General features: G+C 41.5%; 1 protein-coding gene across 1 annotated transcript in view; it reads left to right on the top strand.

The window, feature by feature from the left end:
- Nucleotides 1-19,383, top strand: part of prmt7 (protein arginine methyltransferase 7) — a 45,218-nt gene that overhangs the window by 2,298 nt on the left and 23,537 nt on the right. The window contains exons 2-8 of the mRNA XM_060928268.1: nt 2,918-2,954; nt 3,159-3,308; nt 3,415-3,523; nt 10,891-11,003; nt 12,486-12,715; nt 18,641-18,821; nt 18,970-19,094. Of these exons, the coding sequence (XP_060784251.1) occupies nt 2,918-2,954; nt 3,159-3,308; nt 3,415-3,523; nt 10,891-11,003; nt 12,486-12,715; nt 18,641-18,821; nt 18,970-19,094 (945 nt within the window). The remainder of the gene's footprint in view (nt 1-2,917; nt 2,955-3,158; nt 3,309-3,414; nt 3,524-10,890; nt 11,004-12,485; nt 12,716-18,640; nt 18,822-18,969; nt 19,095-19,383) is intronic.

Here is a 19,383-nt window from a genome sequence, read left to right as displayed (position 1 = left end):
CAGGTTTCGTGCCGGAATGTTATGGGAAATTCCTGATCAAGAAAAAGACCTTATTATGACAAAAATAAGCTCAAACATGGACTTCTAACAGTAATAAACAAGCCAGGGCCTAGATCTAGCATATTTTATGGCGTTTAGCCGAGTCTACATTATCAGTACATAACAAGCATGTTGCTATTCGAGCCAAGCATTAGGTCTCATAAAATATATCACGTCCAAAGCCCACATCCAAATCTAAATTTTAACGTTGCACATAGCATTCACACTAACTGGATATAAAATGTTCTCCATAGACATGGTTTATCATCCAGTCTTCCTCTTTAACTGCAGCTCACCATTTTTCTTGTCTTTCTGGTTTCGCCGGGAAATAGTGAAAAGTTAATCCAGGCTCATCGCCACATCTGTTATTACATCCAAAAGCAATACAGGTCTCTGGCGTTGTTCTTAACTTCTACAAGTTTATCTGGAGATGTTTACTGAATTTGGCTTACAATCACGGGCGTACACTTGTGCCGGTTGCTGGCAAACACAAAACTTGCCAGGCAACCTGGCCACGTAAACAAATCCGCAGTTATGATGATGTCATGTGAAAGTCCCTGATAGGGTAAAACATCTGCAGTAATCAGCTGCACACATTGAAGGACCTGAGCCTCCTCGGAAAGTACCGTCTACTCTGTCCTTTCCTATAGAAGGCCTATACGGTTAATGGCTCATATGAAAGTAGACACTTAGTGCTTTAAGAATTTGCAGTTTTTCATAAGTATTTATTTTTTAACCTATTCTACTAGGTTTAAATGTAATAATTATATTATGGCAGCTGTATATGAAGTTTTACTCTGAAAAAATCTTGAGCCATGCTGTCTGTTTTATCTCTGTCCCAGTATTGTTGTGCAGAGGTGTGACTTGTTTGCCCTGCAGGGGGCTCACAGCCCTCCATTTCCCATCACCTGCTCACCAGAAGCTAAACACACAGTCATGAGTCTGTACACAGAAACCTACAGTGGTGCTTGAAAGTTTGTGAACCCTTTAGAATTTTCTACATTTCTGCATAAATATGACCTAAAACATCACCAGATTTTCACAAGTCCTAAAAGTAGATAAAGAGAACCCAGTTAAACAAATAAGACAAAAATATTATACTTGTTCATTTATTTATTGAGGAAAATGATCCAATTTTACATATCTGTGAGTGGCAAAAGTATGTGAACCTCTAGGATAAGCAGTTAATTTGAAGGTGAAATTAGAGTCAGGGGTTTTCAATCAATGGGATGACAATCAGGTGTGAGTGGGCACCCTGTTTTATTTAAAGAACAGGGATCTATCAAAGTCTGAGCTTCACAACACATGTTTGTGGAAGTGTATCATGACACGAACAAAGGAGATTTCTGAGGACCTCCGAAAAAGCGTTGTTGATGCTCATCAGGCTGGAAAAGGTTACAAAACCATCTCTAAAGAGTTTGGACTCCACCAATCCACAGTCAGACAGATTGTGTACAAATGGAGGAAATTCAAGACCATTGTTACCCTCCCCAGGAGTGGGCGACCAACAAAGATCACTCCAAGAGCAAGGCGTGTAATAGTCGGCGAGATCACAAAGGACCCCAGGGTAACTTCTAAGCAACTGAAGGCCTCTCTCACATTGGCTAATGTTTATGAGTCCACCATCAGGAGAACACTGAACAACAATGGTGTGCATGGCAGGTTCGCAAGGAGAAAGCCACTGCTCTCCAAAAAGAACATTGCTGCTCGTCTGCAATTTGCTAAAGATCACGTGGACAAGTCAGAAGGCCATTGGAAAAATGTTTTGTGGACGGATGAGACCAAAATAGAACTTTTTGTTTTAAATAAGAAGCATTATGTTTGGAGAAAGGAAAACACTGCATTCCAGCAGAAGAACCTTATCTCATCTCTGAAACATGGTGGTGGTAGTATCATGGTTTGGGCCTGTTTTGCTGCATCTGGGCCAGGATGGCTTGCCATCATTGATGGAACGATGAATTCTGAATTATACCAGCGAATTCTAAAGGAAAATGTCAGGACATCTGTCCATGAACTGAATCTCAAGAGAAGGTGGGTCATGCAGCAAGACAACGACCCGAAGCACACAAGTCGTTCTACCAAAGAATGGTTAAAGAAGAATAAAGTTAATGTTTTGGAATGGCCAAGTCAAAGCCCTGACCTTAATCCAATGGAAATGTTGTGGAAGGACCTGAAGCGAGCAGTTCATGTGAGGAAACCCACCAACATCCCAGAGTTGAACTTGTTCTGTACGGAGGAACGGGCTAAAATTCCTCCAAGCCGGTGTGCAGGACTGATCAACAGTTACCGCAAACGTTTAGTTGCAGTTATTGCTGCACAAGGGGGTCACACCAGATACTGAAAGCAAAGGTTCACATACTTTTACCACTCACAGATCTGTAATATTGGATCATTTTCCTCAATAAATAAATGACCAAGTAATATTTTTGTCTCATTTGTTTAACTGGGTTCTCTTTATCTACTTTTAGGACTTGTGTGAAAATCTGATGTTGTTTTAGGTCATTTATGCAGAAATATAGAAAATTCTAAAGGGTTCACAAACTTTCAGGCACCATTCTATGTGTATTCAGACTTGTAAGATCTTATAACAGACTTTTTCAATGATTGAAAAATTCTGAGAAGTTGACTTCCATTCCTTCAACAGAATGCAATGCCGGTGTACTGTTAGAAAGGGTTACAGCTAAGAAATTGTTTTTATCATTTTTTTTTCTCTGATATTTAAAAGGTTTCTATTAAAGTGCCTGTTCTAATCTGTTATTGTTTCTCTAGTAACAACTCTCACAGGGACTGGTGAGCACGTCCCTAAGTGTTTCATTCCTTACATAATGTTTTGAGATGTGTTTCTGCTCATTGCTGTACTTTTTTGCTTGTTGGTCAGGTCCTGTTATGCTGATATGCTGCACGACAGAGATAGGGTGAGTCTCATTTGTGGAAAACATTTCACCACAGCGTCCATACATTCGATATCCTTGAGACCAGGTTTAATAAATATTATCGAATAACCGCTTTTGGGCTGATCCACAAAGTCCGTACCAGGAATCCAGACCTGATCTGAGATGCTGAAAATCTCAGGTGTCATTAATTTGTGGTTTTGGAAAACTGTGCTTTGTGTCCATCAGAATGAGAAATATTACCAGGGCATTCGAGCAGCAGTTAGCCGGGTGAAGGCTCGAGGCGAGCGAGTCATCATTCTGGATATCGGCACAGGAACAGGTCTTCTCTCCATGATGGCTGTTACTGCAGGAGCGGATTACTGCTACGCCGTAGAGGTGATCTCGAAGCTCTAGACTATGATCTGAAGTTTTTTGAATGTGGGGGGGAAAAAAGTTGCCCTGGATAATAAACTCTGTATTCTTTGCTCTGTGTGTTATGCAGGTGTTTAAGCCCATGGCTGAAGCTGCAGCTTGCATCGTAAAGAAAAACGGCTTCTCGGACAAGATCAAAATCATCAATAAGCACTCAACTGAGGTTACAGTTGGTCCAGGTTAGATCAGTTTATCTAAGGGCTGTTTTACAATCAAAATTCAGATATTTCTGTTTCTCTTCTGCCGAAATCGACCTTTAGAAATGGAAATGAACTGCGCAGAATTTCAGAGCTACAGGTCGTATACTGGGCGTGTGACTTGTCGTGAGAAGAGGCATATACAGGAGTGTATTTCTAAAACTGACCACCTTTCTAATAGTCCACGAGAGTAAGGGATACAAAGTGAAAAACTCTTGAAATGCACTGTATGTGATTTCAAGTGCAAATTTTCAAGTATGTACGAGGGTAAGTCAAAAAGTTCTAAGACGGATGTTATAATTTCAAAAGAGTTTAACAAAAAAAAAAGGAATACAAAGAAGGAATTCTCTGATGGAAACATCACTTGCAGAAGTGCTTAGACTTAAATGGAGGATATATAGAGAAATACAGTGGTGCTTGAAAGTTTGTGAACCCTTTAGACTTTTCTATCTTTCTGCATAAATGACCTAAAACAACATCAGATTTTCACACAAGTCCTAAAAGTAGATAAAGAGAACCCAGTTAAACAAATGAGACAAAAATATTATACTTGGTCATTTATTTATTGAGGAAAATGATCCAATATTACGTACCTGTGAGTGGCAAAAGTATGTGAACCTTTGCTTTCAGTATCTGGTGTGACCCCCTTGTGCAGCAATAACTGCAACTAAACGTTTGCGGTAACTGTTGATCAGTCCTGCACACCGGCTTGGAGGAATTTTAGCCCATTCCTCCGTACAGAACAGCTTCAACTCTGGGATGTTGGTGGGTTTCCTCACATGGACTGCTCGCTTCAGGTCCTTCCACAACATTTCTATTGGATTAAGGTCAGGACTTTGACTTGGCCATTCCAAAACATTAACTTTATTCTTCTTTAACCATTCTTTGGTAGAACGACTTGTGTGCTTTGGGTCGTTGTCTTGCTGCATGACCCACCTTTTCTTGAGATTCAGTTCATGGACAGATGTCCTGATATTTTTCCTTTGGAATTCGCTGGTATAATTCAGAATTCATTGTTCCATCAACGATGATAAGCCGTCCTGGTCCAGATGCAGCAAAACAGGCCCAAACCATGATACTACCACCACCATGTTTTACAGATGGGATAAGGTTCTTATGCTGGAATGCAGTGTTTTCTCCAAACATAACGCTTCTCATTTCAAACAAAAAGTTCTATTTTGGTCTCATCTGTCCACAAAACATTTTTCCAATAGCCTTCTGGCTTGTCCACATGATCTTTGGCAAACTGCAGACGAGCAGCAATGTTCTTTTTGGAGAGCAGTGGCTTTCTCCTTGCAACCCTGCCATGCACACCATTGTTGTTCAGTGTTCTCCTGATGGTGGACTCATGAACATTAACATTAGCCAATGTGAGAGAGGCCTTCAGTTGCTTAGAAGTTACCCTGGGGTCCTTTGTGACCTCGCCGACTATTACACGCCTTGCTCTTGGAGTGATCTTTGTTGGTCGACCACTCCTGGGGAGGGTAACAATGGTCTTGAATTTCCTCCATTTGTACACAATCTGTCTGACTGTGGATTGGTGGAGTCCAAACTCTTTAGAGATGGTTTTGTAACCTTTTCCAGCCTGATGAGCATCAACAACGCTTTTTCTGAGGTCCTCAGAAATCTTTGTTCGTGCCACGATACACTTCCACAAACATGTGTTGTGAAGATCAGACTTTGATAGATCCCTGTTCTTTAAATAAAACAGGGTGCCCACTCACACCTGATTGTCATCCCATTGATTGAAAACACCTGACTCTAATTTCACCTTCAAATTAACTGCTAATCCTAGAGGTTCACATACTTTTGCCACTCACAGATATGTAATATTGGATCATTTTCCTCAATAAATAAATGACCAAGTATAATATTTTTGTCTCATTTGTTTAACTGGGTTCTCTTTATCTACTTTTAGGACTTGTGTGAAAATCTGATGATGTTTTAGGTCATATTTATTCAGAAATGTAGAAAATTCTAAAGGGTTCACAAACTTTCAAGCACCACTGTCGCTTTGCTATTTTCATAAATAAAGATTTTTTTTTTCAGTTTGTCTTAGAACTTTTTGACTCACCCTCGTACTGTGCAGTGATGTTTGTACACAGTGGTAACTGTAACAACTGAAGCGCTGACCATAATCCATGTGATTTTCCGGAGAGGACGCTTTTTGACAGACTCACATTTCAACCACATGTGAAGCTCTGCAGCAAAAGTGTCTCACATCTGTTAAAAGTCCTTTTTTTAACACTGTAAAACAACAGAGTATTCTGCTTCAAAAGAGAGAAATATTTTCTTAAAGATCATTTATAACCTCATCGTATGGTGCGTGTTTTCCGGAAAGGACAGTTTTGACTGATAAAGGATGCTGTCGGAGGCATTTAGTTTCCAAAAAAATAAACTTCCACTTAAATGTATTTCTATAGTGAATGAAAGTACTGTATCCGTCCCAAAGTAAAACCTAGTTCGTGCGGGGGGGAAATGCAATTCTGAATTTAACCAGTAAAAGTGTCCAAGTGTAATAATTAAAGTAGAATTAAATGAAATGACCACAAGGTCAAAACTGACCCTGCATTTGACCCTTAAACTTATTTATTAGAACCTATAATGCCCCTTTTCCACCAAAGCAGTTCCAGGGCTGGTTCGGGGCCAGTGCTTAATTTGGAACCGGGTTTTCTGTTTCCACTGACAAAGAACTGGCTCTGGGGCCAGAAAAACCGGTTCCAGGCTAACACCAACTCTTTGCTGGGCCAGAGGAAAGAACCGCTTACGTCAGCGGGGGGGCGGAGTTGTTAAGACCAACAACAATAACAAGACCGCGAAAGATTGCCATTTTTAAAGGAACAGTCCACCGTACTTCCATAATGAAATATGCTCTTATCTGAATTGAGACGAACTGCTCCGTACCTCTCCGAGCTTTGCGCGACCTCCCAGTCAGTCAGACGCAGTCAGACGCGCTGTCACTCCTGTTAGCAATGTAGCTAGGCTCAGTATGGCCAATGGTATTTTTTGGGGCTGTAGTTAGATGCGACCAAACTCTTCCACGTTTTTCCTGTTTGCATAGGTTTATATGACCAGTGATATGAAACAAGTTCAGTTACACAAATTGAAACGTAGCGATTTTCTATGCTATGGAAAGTCCGCACTATAATGACAGGCGTACTAACACCTTCTGCGCGCTTCGACAGCGCATTGATACGGAGCTCAGATATCAATGCACTGCCGAAGCGCGCAGAAGGTGTTAGTACGCCTGTCATTATAGTGCGGACTTTCCATAGCATAGAAAATCGCTACGTTTCAATTTGTGTAACTGAACTTGTTTCATATCACTGGTCATATAAACCTATGTAAACAGGAAAAACGCGGAAGAGTTTGGTCGCATCTAACTACAGCCCCAAAAAATACCATTGGCCATGCTGAGCCTAGCTACATTGCTAACAGGAGTGACAGCGCGTCTGACTGCGTCTGACTGACTGGGAGGTCGCGCAAAGCTCGGAGAGGTACGGAGCAGCTCATCTCAATTCAGATAAGAGCATATTTCATTATGGAAGTACGGTGGACTGTTCCTTTAAGCGATGAGAAGCAGCAGCGGTACAAACGCGAAGTCATCCATTATTATTATTGTTGTTGTTGCTGCTGCTTCTTCCGTGTTGTTTTTGCTTCGATATTTGCGCCAAGGTTTATGCAAACTTGGCGACGTAACTGACGTATACAGCGACGTAATGACGTGGCTTCCCTTAGCACCGCGAGCTATGGAAAAGCAAACTGGTTCTCAGCTGGCTCGCAAGTTGAACGAGTTGTGAACCAGCACCGGCCCCGAACCAGCCCTGGAACTGATTTGGTGGAAAAGGGGTATTTGAGACCTGAGTGCTGTTGGGAGGGCTGTCAGTGTGTCCTTGTAAAATAACATATAAAAAACTCCAGTGTATAAATACTAGACCTAGTTGCAGGAGTTAGTTGGCGTTTTTCCAAAAGACAGCCATGATTGTGAAACAGCCCCTAAGATGACCTTAATTTATGCTTAAAAAAAGCATCTTGTTGTCGATATATTTTTATTAATTTATCTATCCATAAGGCCGATGAGCTGTTGCCGTGGCATGGCATCCGTCGTCCGTCTGTCACCCACAATTCAGTTAAATCGTATCTCCTCCGTCAGTTCTACACGGATTTCCGTTCCGGTTGTTTTGTTTGAAAGAACTCCTCACTCCGCACAAAACTTGGTCGTTGTTTGTTTTGTCTAATTTTTTTGTTCGCGAGTTACTAACTCGGCCAAATTTACAATTTTTCCAGGCTTCTCATTAGAATTTTATCTCCTCTCTCATTTCTCATCCGATTCCAGTTCTGATCGATGTTTTGGTAGATCTTCCCATGAGGAACAAAACTTCCATGTTTGTTTGTTGATTTTCCTGTTGTAAACAATTTGTTTACATCTGTGTTTATTTTCAGTTAAAGGAGAACTGAAGTCATGTTTAAACTTGCTTTATTTCTTAATTAACGTGTTATTCAATGACATTTTCGGTTTAGTAACCTTATATCGTGACTCGTATCGGCATCTAATCGCAATTAAATATTATACTTATCGGCATATTCGTTTTTTAGCCACGTTGAATTTAGTTCGTTTGGTCCACGGCAGGCGTCGCTTATCCGCGCGATCTTCACGAGACTTGTGCGAGACTTCGAAACGTCAAGTGTCAGCCAGGTGTCAGTGCCGCCATTTTGAAAACTGTTTTCCAAACGAAGTATTGCACAAAAACGAGTTTAAATGACGATTACTGCCTACTTTTTTCAAACTTTCCTGATTGCTATCAAAACAAACAAAACTTCCGGCTTGATTACATCAGCATTCGAAAGAGGGCGCGTGCGTCTTTTGACAACGTTGGCAGATGTTGGTCACTTTGATTTCCGCTGTACGTTTTACTTCCGTCCTACGATGTCTCGCACAGGTCTCAACGAATCTCGTTTACGGCCGTTGCTTTGACATGTGGACTGATATATTACAGAGCATATTTCAAACACTCATAACTTGCTATAGCAGCGACAAAATAGCGATCAAAAATGCATTCCTATATTTAATAAAATGAGAGAAATAGAATTTTCATACTAAAAAAAATTGCCTTCAGTTCTCCTTTGTCTCCTCCCTCCGTCAGTTCTCAATGTATTTCAGTTCTGATTGTTTTATTTGAAAGAACTCGTCCTTCTGCACAACACTCGGTCGTTGTATTGTCAATTTTTTGCTCACGAACTGCTAATTAGGTCGCCTTCACAAATTTTCGGACTTCTCATTAGAATTGTATCTCCTCTCTCAGTTCTCAATGGATTTCAGTTCTGATTGTTTTATTTGAAAGAATTTGACCTTCTGTACAAATCTTGGTCGTTGTATTGTCAATGTTTTGCGAACAAATTAGTAATTAGGTCAACTTAACACATTTTCTTCTGACCAGACTTGTATCTCCTCTCTTATTTATGCCGTGAATTCAGTTCTGATTGATGTTTCGGGTCGATTTTCCCTTGGGGAACAAAATTTAGGAAATCCTTTGTTGATGTTCCTGTTGTAAACAATTTCCGTGGAGGTTGGTCCTCTCTCACATTGTCACATTTCAGTTCTGTTTGATGTTTTGGTCGTCATGGTTGTTTTGATGGCAGGTTAGATGAGCTCCTACGTCTTTGATGTTCTGGTTTTTAACCTGTCACCATCCCCCTCTTCAGAGGCTCATGGCATCTTTTCTGAGCAATATATAGAGTTAAAAAAAATACATATTTGTATTTATTATTATTATTATTATTATTATTTTATTTTTTGGTGGCACGGTGGTGTAGTGGTTAGTGCTGTCACCTCACAGCAAGAAGGTCCGGGTTCGAGCCCCGTGGCTGGCGAGGGCCTTTCTGTGCGGAGTTTGCATGTTCTCCCCGTGTCCGCGTGGGTTTCCTCTGGGTGCTCCGGTTTCCCCCACAGTCCAAAGACATGCAGGTTAGGTTAACTGGTGACTCTAAATTGACCGTAGGTGTGAATGTGAGTGTGAATGGTTGTCTGTGTCTATGTGTCAGCCCTGTGATGACCTGGTGACTTGTCCAGGGTGTACCCCGCCTTTCGCCCGTAGTCAGCTGGGATAGGTTCCAGCTTGCCTGCGACCCTGTAGAAGGATAAAGCGGCTAGAGATAATGAGATGAGATGAGAGATGAGGTTCAATGCCCGAACTGATAATCACATCATCAGTTTTTCATTGGCTAATCAGACACAAGGTACACCCCCACTCTTGCCGGAGCAGCTGGGGGTTAGGTGCCTTGCTCAAGGGCACTTAAGCCAGTCCTGCTGGTCCAGGGAATCGAACCAGCAACCTTTTGGTCCTAAAGCTGTTTCTCTAACCATTAAGCCATGTCTTCCCCCAACAATAAAAGCTTATGTATATTAGTGTTTACATGTATTAAAAAATTATGAAAACAAATTAACCAAAGCGAAGATTAGTATTCGAATCATAAGAAAATTATGATAATCAAAAACATTTCATAAAGAGTAGTTCTGCTCAAAATGTCTCAAATGTATTTGGAGAAAGAGGAAAAACTGAGACCAGAGTGAGTCATAAAAAGTGAGGAAGCCTTCTTTTCTTTTAAAACGGTCTTAAAATTTGTCTACTTGTATGCAAAGCGAGACAACAATTTGAAATAATTCGGTCAGAGACATTGAACCCATCTCGGCTCAGATTAAATAAAAGGTAAAAACCCCAACAAGCTTCACTGCAGCTAAATAAAGCAGTGAAAATCCTGTATGTGTTGTGTTTCTAAGGAACTCCATCCATCCATCCATCATCTCTAGCTGCTTTATCCTGTTCTACAGGGTCGCAGGCAAGCTGGAGCCTATCCCAGCTGACTACAGGCGAAAGGCGGGGTACACCCTGGACAAGTCGCCAGGTCATCACAGGGCTGACACATAGACACAGACAACCATTCACACTCACATTCACACCTACGCTCAATTTAGAGTCACCAGTTAACCTAACCTGCATGTCTTTGGACTGTGGGGGAAACCGGAGCACCCGGAGGAAACCCACGCGGACACGGGGAGAACATGCAAACTCCGCACAGAAAGGCCCTCGCCGGCCACGGGGCTCGAACCCGGACCTTCTTGCTGTGAGGCGACAGTGCTAACCACTACACCACCATGCCGTCTCTTGAAGGAACTCATGGTCTCATATTACACACTATAGTCTTGTCCTCTACACTATTATACTTCGTGATGTGGTAGCTGGATTTTTGTAGGCTTGTAACATCTCAATGATGTTTTCACCCCAACATTAGCGTGAATGTTGTATATTGTAGGATGCTGTAATGACTGCTCCCCCTTTTTTTTTTTTAAGATGGAGACATGCAAGAGAAAGCGAACGTATTAGTGACGGAGCTGTTTGATACAGAGCTGATTGGAGAGGGAGCTTTACCCAGCTATGAACATGCACACTTACACCTGGTACAGGTACGAGCCATGTCTGTGAATACTGTTCTTCTTCTCTCTTTCTAATTGAGCCAATCACTTCAGTCCACGCCCATTACCCCCCCCCATCAGAACTTTAATGCAGAAATGGATGACCATCCAAGTTTAATGACATCTGTTCATTTATCATTATTGTTTTTATTTCTCTTTTTGTCCCTTAAATGTCTTAGTTACCATTCAAGACCATTTTCCTAAATATTGTTTACTAGCAGGTTACCCGGCATTGCCCAGGTTTTGCCAAATTCTGGGTTGCCCCCAGACTTCCATGTCAAATTTGGTGAAAATCCGTCAAGAAACGGTGATGTTAACCCAAGACAGACAAAAATCCAAACATCCACCACCCAAGAGCCCACCAGGGACCTCCTGGGGCCCGTACATGAATTTTGTTTATATCTGTGAAATTCCAGGTCATCCCTGGACCTACTTGCCAAATTTGGTGAAAATCCATCAAGAACTGGCGACGTTAGCGCAAGACAAACAAACAAACTTTGCCGCTTATCATATAGATAGATTCAAAGATGGTTGGTTTGTATTTATTTATCTGTCTATTTATTTCTTTATTTAAATTGATTTTTACAATATTTTCTTCATAATTTTCTCCTAAATGTTAGTTGCAAGGTCAAGTGAATTGTCTATTACAGCATTATGATTTATAAATATCATTTGTAAAAAAAAATTATAAATATTACTATTTGTATAAGAAAAAAGATACAAGGATATAATTTATAAATAATAAATGTAATTTGTAAATCATTTAAAATGTAATTTTATAATGATAATAAATTAATATTAATGCTACTGCTGCTAATCATCATCATATTTCTCAAATGATTTGTGTTTCATTTAACATGGACAAATTCAGGAAGCCAAATTTTTTTTTTTTAATTTGATTTTTACAGTATTTTCTCAGCAATTTTCTCCTAAATGTTAGTTGCAAAATCAAATGAATTGTCTATTACAGCATTATGATGTATAAATGATTTAAAATGTAATTTTATAACAATTATTGCTTCATTTAATATAATAAGGATTCTACTTTAATAATTTAAACATGCTCACTTTTTCATATAATAAAAAAATGTACTTCCTGAATTTGTCCATGTTAAATTAAACACAATAATTTGAGAAATGTGGTGATGATGCTGATGATTCGTAGCAGTAGTAGTGTTTAATATTAATTTACGATTTGTATCGCAAAAAAGAGTTAACTATTAGAAGCAGTGCGACTACTATCTTTTTTTTTTTTTTTTAAGAGATAATGTTGATACAACAATTGGTAAAAGCTTGAGATTTTGGGACTATCCATTCATTCAGGCTGACACTCGGATCTATGGAATAGCATGATTGTCAGGATGACGGTTCTCCACTCAAGGAGTTTCACGCAGTGGAAGTAGCTCAAGGAAGCGAGTCTTGGCTTTGTTTTTCTAAAATGAAAGTGTCCTCGTGTTCGTGTCCTTCCTGTAGGTGGGCTGTGAAGCCGTACCTCACCGTGCCACCGTCTACGCCCAGGTGGTGGAGTCAGAGCAGCTTTGGAGCTGGGCACAGATTCAGCCCATCCAGGTGGAAGAGTGCACGCTGCTGCCCCCTGCTGCTGTGACGCGGTGCGCTGGAGCACCATCTGTCTGTGATCTGCAGCTCAGCCAGGTGACCCCCAGTGCCTTCACCAAGCTCGGACCCCTGTGTACCATGTTCAGGTGGGGCTAACGTATGAATTATGTCTCTTATTTACTGAGTGGTGCTTGAAAGTTTGTAAACCTTTTTAGAATTTTCTAGACTTCTGCATAAATATGATTTAAAACGGCATCAGATTTTCACACGAGAGAACGCAGTTAAACAAAAGGGACAATAATGTTATACTTGGTTATTATTCCCCGCCACGAAGTGCACAGGGGGGATATAGGAACAGCGTCCGTCCGTTTCAATCTGGACAAGTTTTCTCAGAAACTACATAAGCTACATCAATGAAACTTTGCATGCTCATACTACTGAAAAAAAGCTGCATAGCGTTTTATGAAGGTGTCCTAGCACTTACGACATCATAAGTCAATATTAAAGGAGAACTGAAGGCAATTTTTTTTTTTAATCAAAATTCTATTTCTCTCATTTTATTAAATGTCGGAATGCATTTTTGATCGCTATTTTGTCACTGCGATAGCAAGTTCTGAGTGTTTGAAATATGCTCTGTAATATATCAGCCCACATGTCAAAGCAACGGCCGTAAACGAGATTCGTTGAGACCTGTGGGAGACATCGTAGGACGGAAGTAAAACGTACAGCGGAAATCAAAGTGACCAACATCTGCCAGTGTTGTCAAAAGACGTCTGTGAAGATTCTCAATCATCCAGGTCATAGTAAACTGTGGGTGGTAGAAATGGGCAACTGGACTTGCTTGAAGATTCTTGAAAACGTTTCGCCTCTCGTCCGAAAGGCTTCCTCAGTTCTGTCTGACTAATAGGGAGTGAGAGGTGAAACGTTTTCAAGAATCTTCAAGCAAGTCCAGTTGCTCATTTCTACCGCACACAGTTGTCAAAAGACGCGCGCGCCCTCTTTTGAATGCTGACGTAATCAAGCCGGAAGTTTTGTTTGTTTTGATAGCAAACAGGAAAGCTTGAAAAAAGTAGGCAGTCATCGTCATTTAAACTCGTTTTTGTGCAATACTTCGTTGGAAAACAGTTTTCAAAATGGCGGCACAGACACCTGGCTGACACTTGATGTTTCGAAGTCTCGCACAAGTCTCGTGAAGATCGCGCGGATAAGCAACGCCTGCCGTGGACCAAACGAACTAAATTCAACATGGCTAAAAACCGAATAGGCTGATAAGTATAATATTTAATTGCAATTAGTTGCCAATATGAGGCATGATATAAGGTTCCTAAACCCCAATTCCAAAAAAGTTGGGACAAAGTACAAATTGTAAATAAAAATGGAATGCAATAATTTACAAATCTCAAAAACTGATATTGTATTCACAATAGAACATAGACAACATATCAAATGTCAAAAGTGAGACATTTTGAAATTTCATGCCAAATATTGGCTCATTTGAAATTTCATGACAGCAACACATCTCAAAAAAGTTGGGACAGGGGCAATAAGAGGCTGGAAAAGTTAAAGGTACAAAAAAGGAACAGCTGGAGGACCAAATTGCAACTCATTAGGTCAATTGGCAATAGGTCATTAACATGACTGGGTATAAAAAGAGCATCTTGGAGTGGCAGCGGCTCTCAGAAGTAAAGATGGGAAGAGGATCACCAATCCCCCTAATTCTGCGCCGACAAATAGTGAAGCAATATCAGAAAGGAGTTCGACAGTGTAAAATTGCAAAGAGTTTGAACATATCATCATCTACAGTGCATAATATCATCAAAAGATTCAGAGAATCTGGAAGAATCTCTGTGCGTGAGGATCAAGGCTGGAAAACCATACTGAGTGCCCATGATCTTCGGGCCCTTAGACGGCACTGCATCACATACAGGCATGCTTCTCTATTGGAAATCACAAAATGGGCTCAGGAATATTTCCAGAGAACATTATCTGTGAACACAATTCACCGTGCCATCCGCCATTGCCAGCTAAAACTCTATAGTTCAAAGAAGAAGCCGTATCTAAACATGATCCAGAAGCGCAGATGTCTTCTCTGGGCCAAGGCTCATTTAAAATGGACTGTGGCAAAGTGGAAAACTGTTCTGTGGTCAGACGAATCAAAATTTGAAGTTCTTTATGGAAATCAGGGACGCCGTGTCATTCGGACTAAAGAGGAGAAGGATGACCCAAGTTGTTATCAGCGCTCAGTTCAGAAGCCTGCATCTCTGATGGTATGGGGTTGCATTAGTGCGTGTGGCATGGGCAGCTTACACATCTGGAAAGACACCATCAATGCTGAAAGGTATATCCAGGTTCTAGAGCAACATATGCTCCCATCCAGACGACGTCTCTTTCAGGGAAGACCTTGCATTTTCCAACATGACAATGCCAAACCACATACTGCATCAATTACAGCATCATGGCTGCGTAGAAGAAGGGTCCGGGTACTGAACTGGCCAGCCTGCAGTCCAGATCTTTCACCCATAGAAAACATTTGGCGCATCATAAAACGGAAGATACGACAAAAAAGACCTAAGACAGTTGAGCAACTAGAATCCTACATTAGACAAGAATGGGTTAACATTCCTATCGCTAAACTTGAGCAGCTCGTCTCCTCAGTCCCCAGACGTTTACAGACTGTTGTAAAGAGAAAAGGGGATGTCTCACAGTGGTAAACATGGCCTTGTCCCAACTTTTTTGAGATGTGTTGTTGTCATGAAATTTAAAATCACCTAATTTTTCTCTTTAAATGATACATTTTCTCAGTTTAAACATTTGATATGTCATCTATTTTCTATTCTGAATAAAATATGGAATTTCGAAACTTCCACATCACTGCATTCCGTTTTTATTTACAATTTGTACTTTGTCCCAACTTTTTTGGAATCGGGGTTGTAAAACCAAAAACGTAATTGAATAACACGTTAATTCAGAAATAAAGCAAGTTTAAAAATGACTTCAGTTCCCCTTTAAAGCAATGGGCTTTCAGGTTATAAGTGTTAATCTTCATAAAATGCTCGTGATGGGGAATAGTGATGACCATGTCTTCTTGAGGAACATGATCCGATATTACAGTTCTGTGAGTGGCAAAAGTATGTGTATCTATTGTTTTCAGTATCTGCTGTGACCCCTTTGTGCAGCTGCAACTGTAACTGTGGATCCGTCCTGTGCATCGGTTTGGAGGAATTTTATCTCATTCCTCCGTCCAGAACGACTTTGACTCTGGGCTGTTAGTTGTTTTCTTCACATGAACCGCTTGCACAATATTTGTATTGGATTAAGATCAGGACTTTGACTTGGCCATTCCAGAACATTATTCTTTGGTAGAATGTTTTGTGTGTTTAGGGTCGTTGGCTTGCTGCATGACTCGCTTTCTTTTGAGAGTCAGTTCACAGATGGATGTCCTGATATTTTTCTTTAGAATTCACAGCTTTAACTCAGAATTCATTGTTCCACCAATGATGGCAAGCCATACTGGTCCAGATGCAGCAAAACAGGCCCAAACAGTGATCCTACCACCACCGTGTTTCACAGTCAGGATAAGGTTCTTATGTTGGAATGCAGTGTTTCCCTTTCTCCAAATAATGCTTCTCATTTCAACCAAAAAATTCTACTTTGGTCTCATCCAAAATACAATACAATATTTTTCCAAGTATCCTTCTGGCTTGTCCATATGAGCTTTACCCAATGTGAGAGAGGTCTTGAGTTGCTTAGAAGTTACTCCAGGTTCCTTTTTAACCTCACGGTCTATTACACACCTTGCTCTTGGAGTGATCTTTGTTGTGTTGGTGGTCCACTCCTGTGGAGGGTAACGGCCATCTTGAATTTCCTCTATCTGTCTGACTGTCAGTTGGTGGAGTCCAAACTCTTTACAGATGGGTTTGTAACCTTTTCCATCCTGAGGAGCCTCAGTAACTCTTTTTCTGAGGTCCTCAGAAATCTCCTTTGTTTGTGCCCCTTGAGACACATCCAGAAACTTTGATAGATCCCTGTTCTTTAAATAAAACAGGACGCCCACTCACACATGATTATCAATAAAATATTTTGTGAAAGTATATAACCATTTACAGTTGAGTGGAAGTTTGCATACCCGTAGACGAAAATGAACAATGTGTATACCGATGTAACATTTTAGGTTTTATAGATATTTATTCTTTATCATGTAAATAAGAAGAATGGTTCTAGAATGACCTGTATGGCCGGTCTTTGTCTTTATAAACGTTCCCAACCTTCCTCACGTCCTTTCGATCATCTGTTTCTTCATAATATCTCATTCAGTCTGTCCGAGCTTATACACTGCCGCCTTTGAATGTTTTAAAGGAACAGTCCACCGTACTTCCATAATGAAATATGCTCTTATCTGAATTGAGACGAGCTGCTCCGTACCTGTCCGAGCTTTGCGCGACCTCCCAGTCAGTCAGACGCAGTCAGATGCGCTGTCACTCCTGTTAGCAATGTAGCTAGGCTCAGCATGGCCAATGGTATTTTTTGGGACTGTAGTTAGATGCAACCAAACTCTTCCGCGTTTTTCCTGTTTACATAGGTTTATATGAGCAGTGATATGAAACAAGTTCAGTTACACAAATTGAAACGTGGCGATTTTCTATGCTATGGAAAGTCGGCACTATAATGACAGGCGTACTAACACCTTCTGCGTGCTTCGACAGCGCATTGATATCTGAGCTCCGTATCAATGTGCTGTCGAAGCGCGCAGAAGGTGTTAGTACACCTGCCATTATAGTGCGGACTTTCCATAGCATAGAAAATCGCTACGTTTCAATTTGTGTAACTGAACTTGTTTCATATCACTGCTCATATAAACCTATGTAAACAGGAAAAACGCGGAAGAGTTTGGTCGCATCTAACTACAGCCCCAAAAAATACCATTGGCCATACTGAGCCTAGCTACATTGCTAACAGGAGTGACAGCGCGTCTGACTGCGTCTGACTGACTGGGAGGTCGCGCAAAGCTCGGACAGGTACGGAGCAGCTCGTCTCAATTCAGATGAGAGCATATTTCATTATGGAAGTACGGTGGACTGTTCCTTTAAAGATCAAGAATGTCTTTTGTAAATTGCCAGCTAAAGATACACTTAATCCCCCTCCTCTTTCATCCATCCATCAATCTGTCTGTAGATCTATCGCTGTCTGTCTCTATATCTGTCTCTATTGGCCCTTTTCCACTACCCTTTTTCAGCTCACTTCAGCTCGCTTCAGCTCACTTCAGCCCAACACGGCTCGTGTTTCGACTACCAAAAACCAGCATGACTCAGCTCGCTTCAGCCCTGCTTAGCCCCTAAAACTCGCACGGTTTTGGAGTGGGGCTGAAGCGAGCCAAAGTGAGCCGAGTGAGGCTGGGGGCGTGAGCAGACACTCCCCTGTGCAGTGATTTGGTGAGGAGGAGTGTCCTCACATGCCCACACACGCCCCGCGAGCGCGCTGGGATCTGTAAACACTGCAAACCCGGAAGGAGAAGAATTACGAATTACGAGAATTTCTGAAGCCTTATGCGCCTCGCCTCATCTGTACGCTCTTGCCAGTATCTGTTGGCGTTGTCGGTGACAACAAGCCACAGCACCAAGACCAGCAACACTAACGACTCCATGTCCTCCATGTTTATTGTTTACTATCCGGGTCGTGAGACTACCGCTTAAAAGCTCACTGATGTCACTGTTTGCGCTGCTTAACGACATCACCTGACGTCCACCCACTTTCGCTAACTCCACCCAATGTGTCCACCCACTTCCAGCCAGCACGGTTCAGCGCGGTTGTAGTCGAAATGCAACTCCAACAGCCCCGCTCAGCTCGACTCAGCACGGCACGGCTCAGCCCGACTCAGCCGCGTTTGTAGTGGAAAAGCGGCATATGTATCTCTATTTTCTCTATCTATTGATGTCTGTCTATATCTCTTTTGATTATCTATCTATCTATCTATCTATCTATCTATCTATCTATCTATCTATCTATCTCTGTAGTCTGTGTATGGTGTTGTGTACACACGGGTGAAGGCAGGTGTGTGTGTGTGTGTGTGTTAGTGTGGACTTCAGCAGGCTGGTCAGCAGCACTGCTCAGTCACACTCTTGCAGGTTTGTGGTGGAGGCCAGCGGTCGAGCTCAGGTCGTTTTGTCTTGGTGGGATTTGGACATGGACCCGAGCGGCAGCATCGTCTGTTCCATGGCCCCCAGCTGGACTTACTCGGCCCTGCGAGAGTATCCTGTACGCCACACCCAACATCCTTACATACTTTTACACATCCATCTGTAACATACAGCAAAACCTCACCTAATCACATTACAGGATGAATAAATCTGTGTAATGTGATTGATGTTTGGAGTGTTGTGTTTGTGTTGTGTTTTGGACTCAGTGGAGGGATCACTGGATGCAGAGTGTGTACTTCCTGCCTGCTGAGAGAAGTGTGTGTGAGGGAGAAGAGCTCAGTCTAACTGTCTCACATGATGACTACAGCTTGTGGTACAGCCTCTCTGAGAGGTAAATACAGCTTCTTTACAGTTTGTAGCAGATCCTCGTTCAGACAACTATAAAAGATCAGTATAGCTGCAGAGATGCAAGCAGACCTTAAAGAGCCTGAGCACTTTCTGGCCCCATACCATAGGTGGGGTTTACATTAGACCGTATCAGCGGATCATCAGATTAACGTTTTTTTTTTTTTTTTATTAAAGATTTTTTTTGGGCTTTTGTCACCTTTATTGGATAGGACAGTGTAGAGACAGGACAGGAAATGAGCGGGAGAGAGAGACGGGGAGGGATCGGGAAATGA

Source organism: Neoarius graeffei, chromosome 8 (genome assembly GCF_027579695.1).
Source record: "Neoarius graeffei isolate fNeoGra1 chromosome 8, fNeoGra1.pri, whole genome shotgun sequence".
Classification (NCBI taxonomy): Eukaryota; Metazoa; Chordata; class Actinopteri; order Siluriformes; family Ariidae; genus Neoarius; species Neoarius graeffei.
This window is presented reverse-complemented; position numbering and strand designations above follow the sequence as displayed.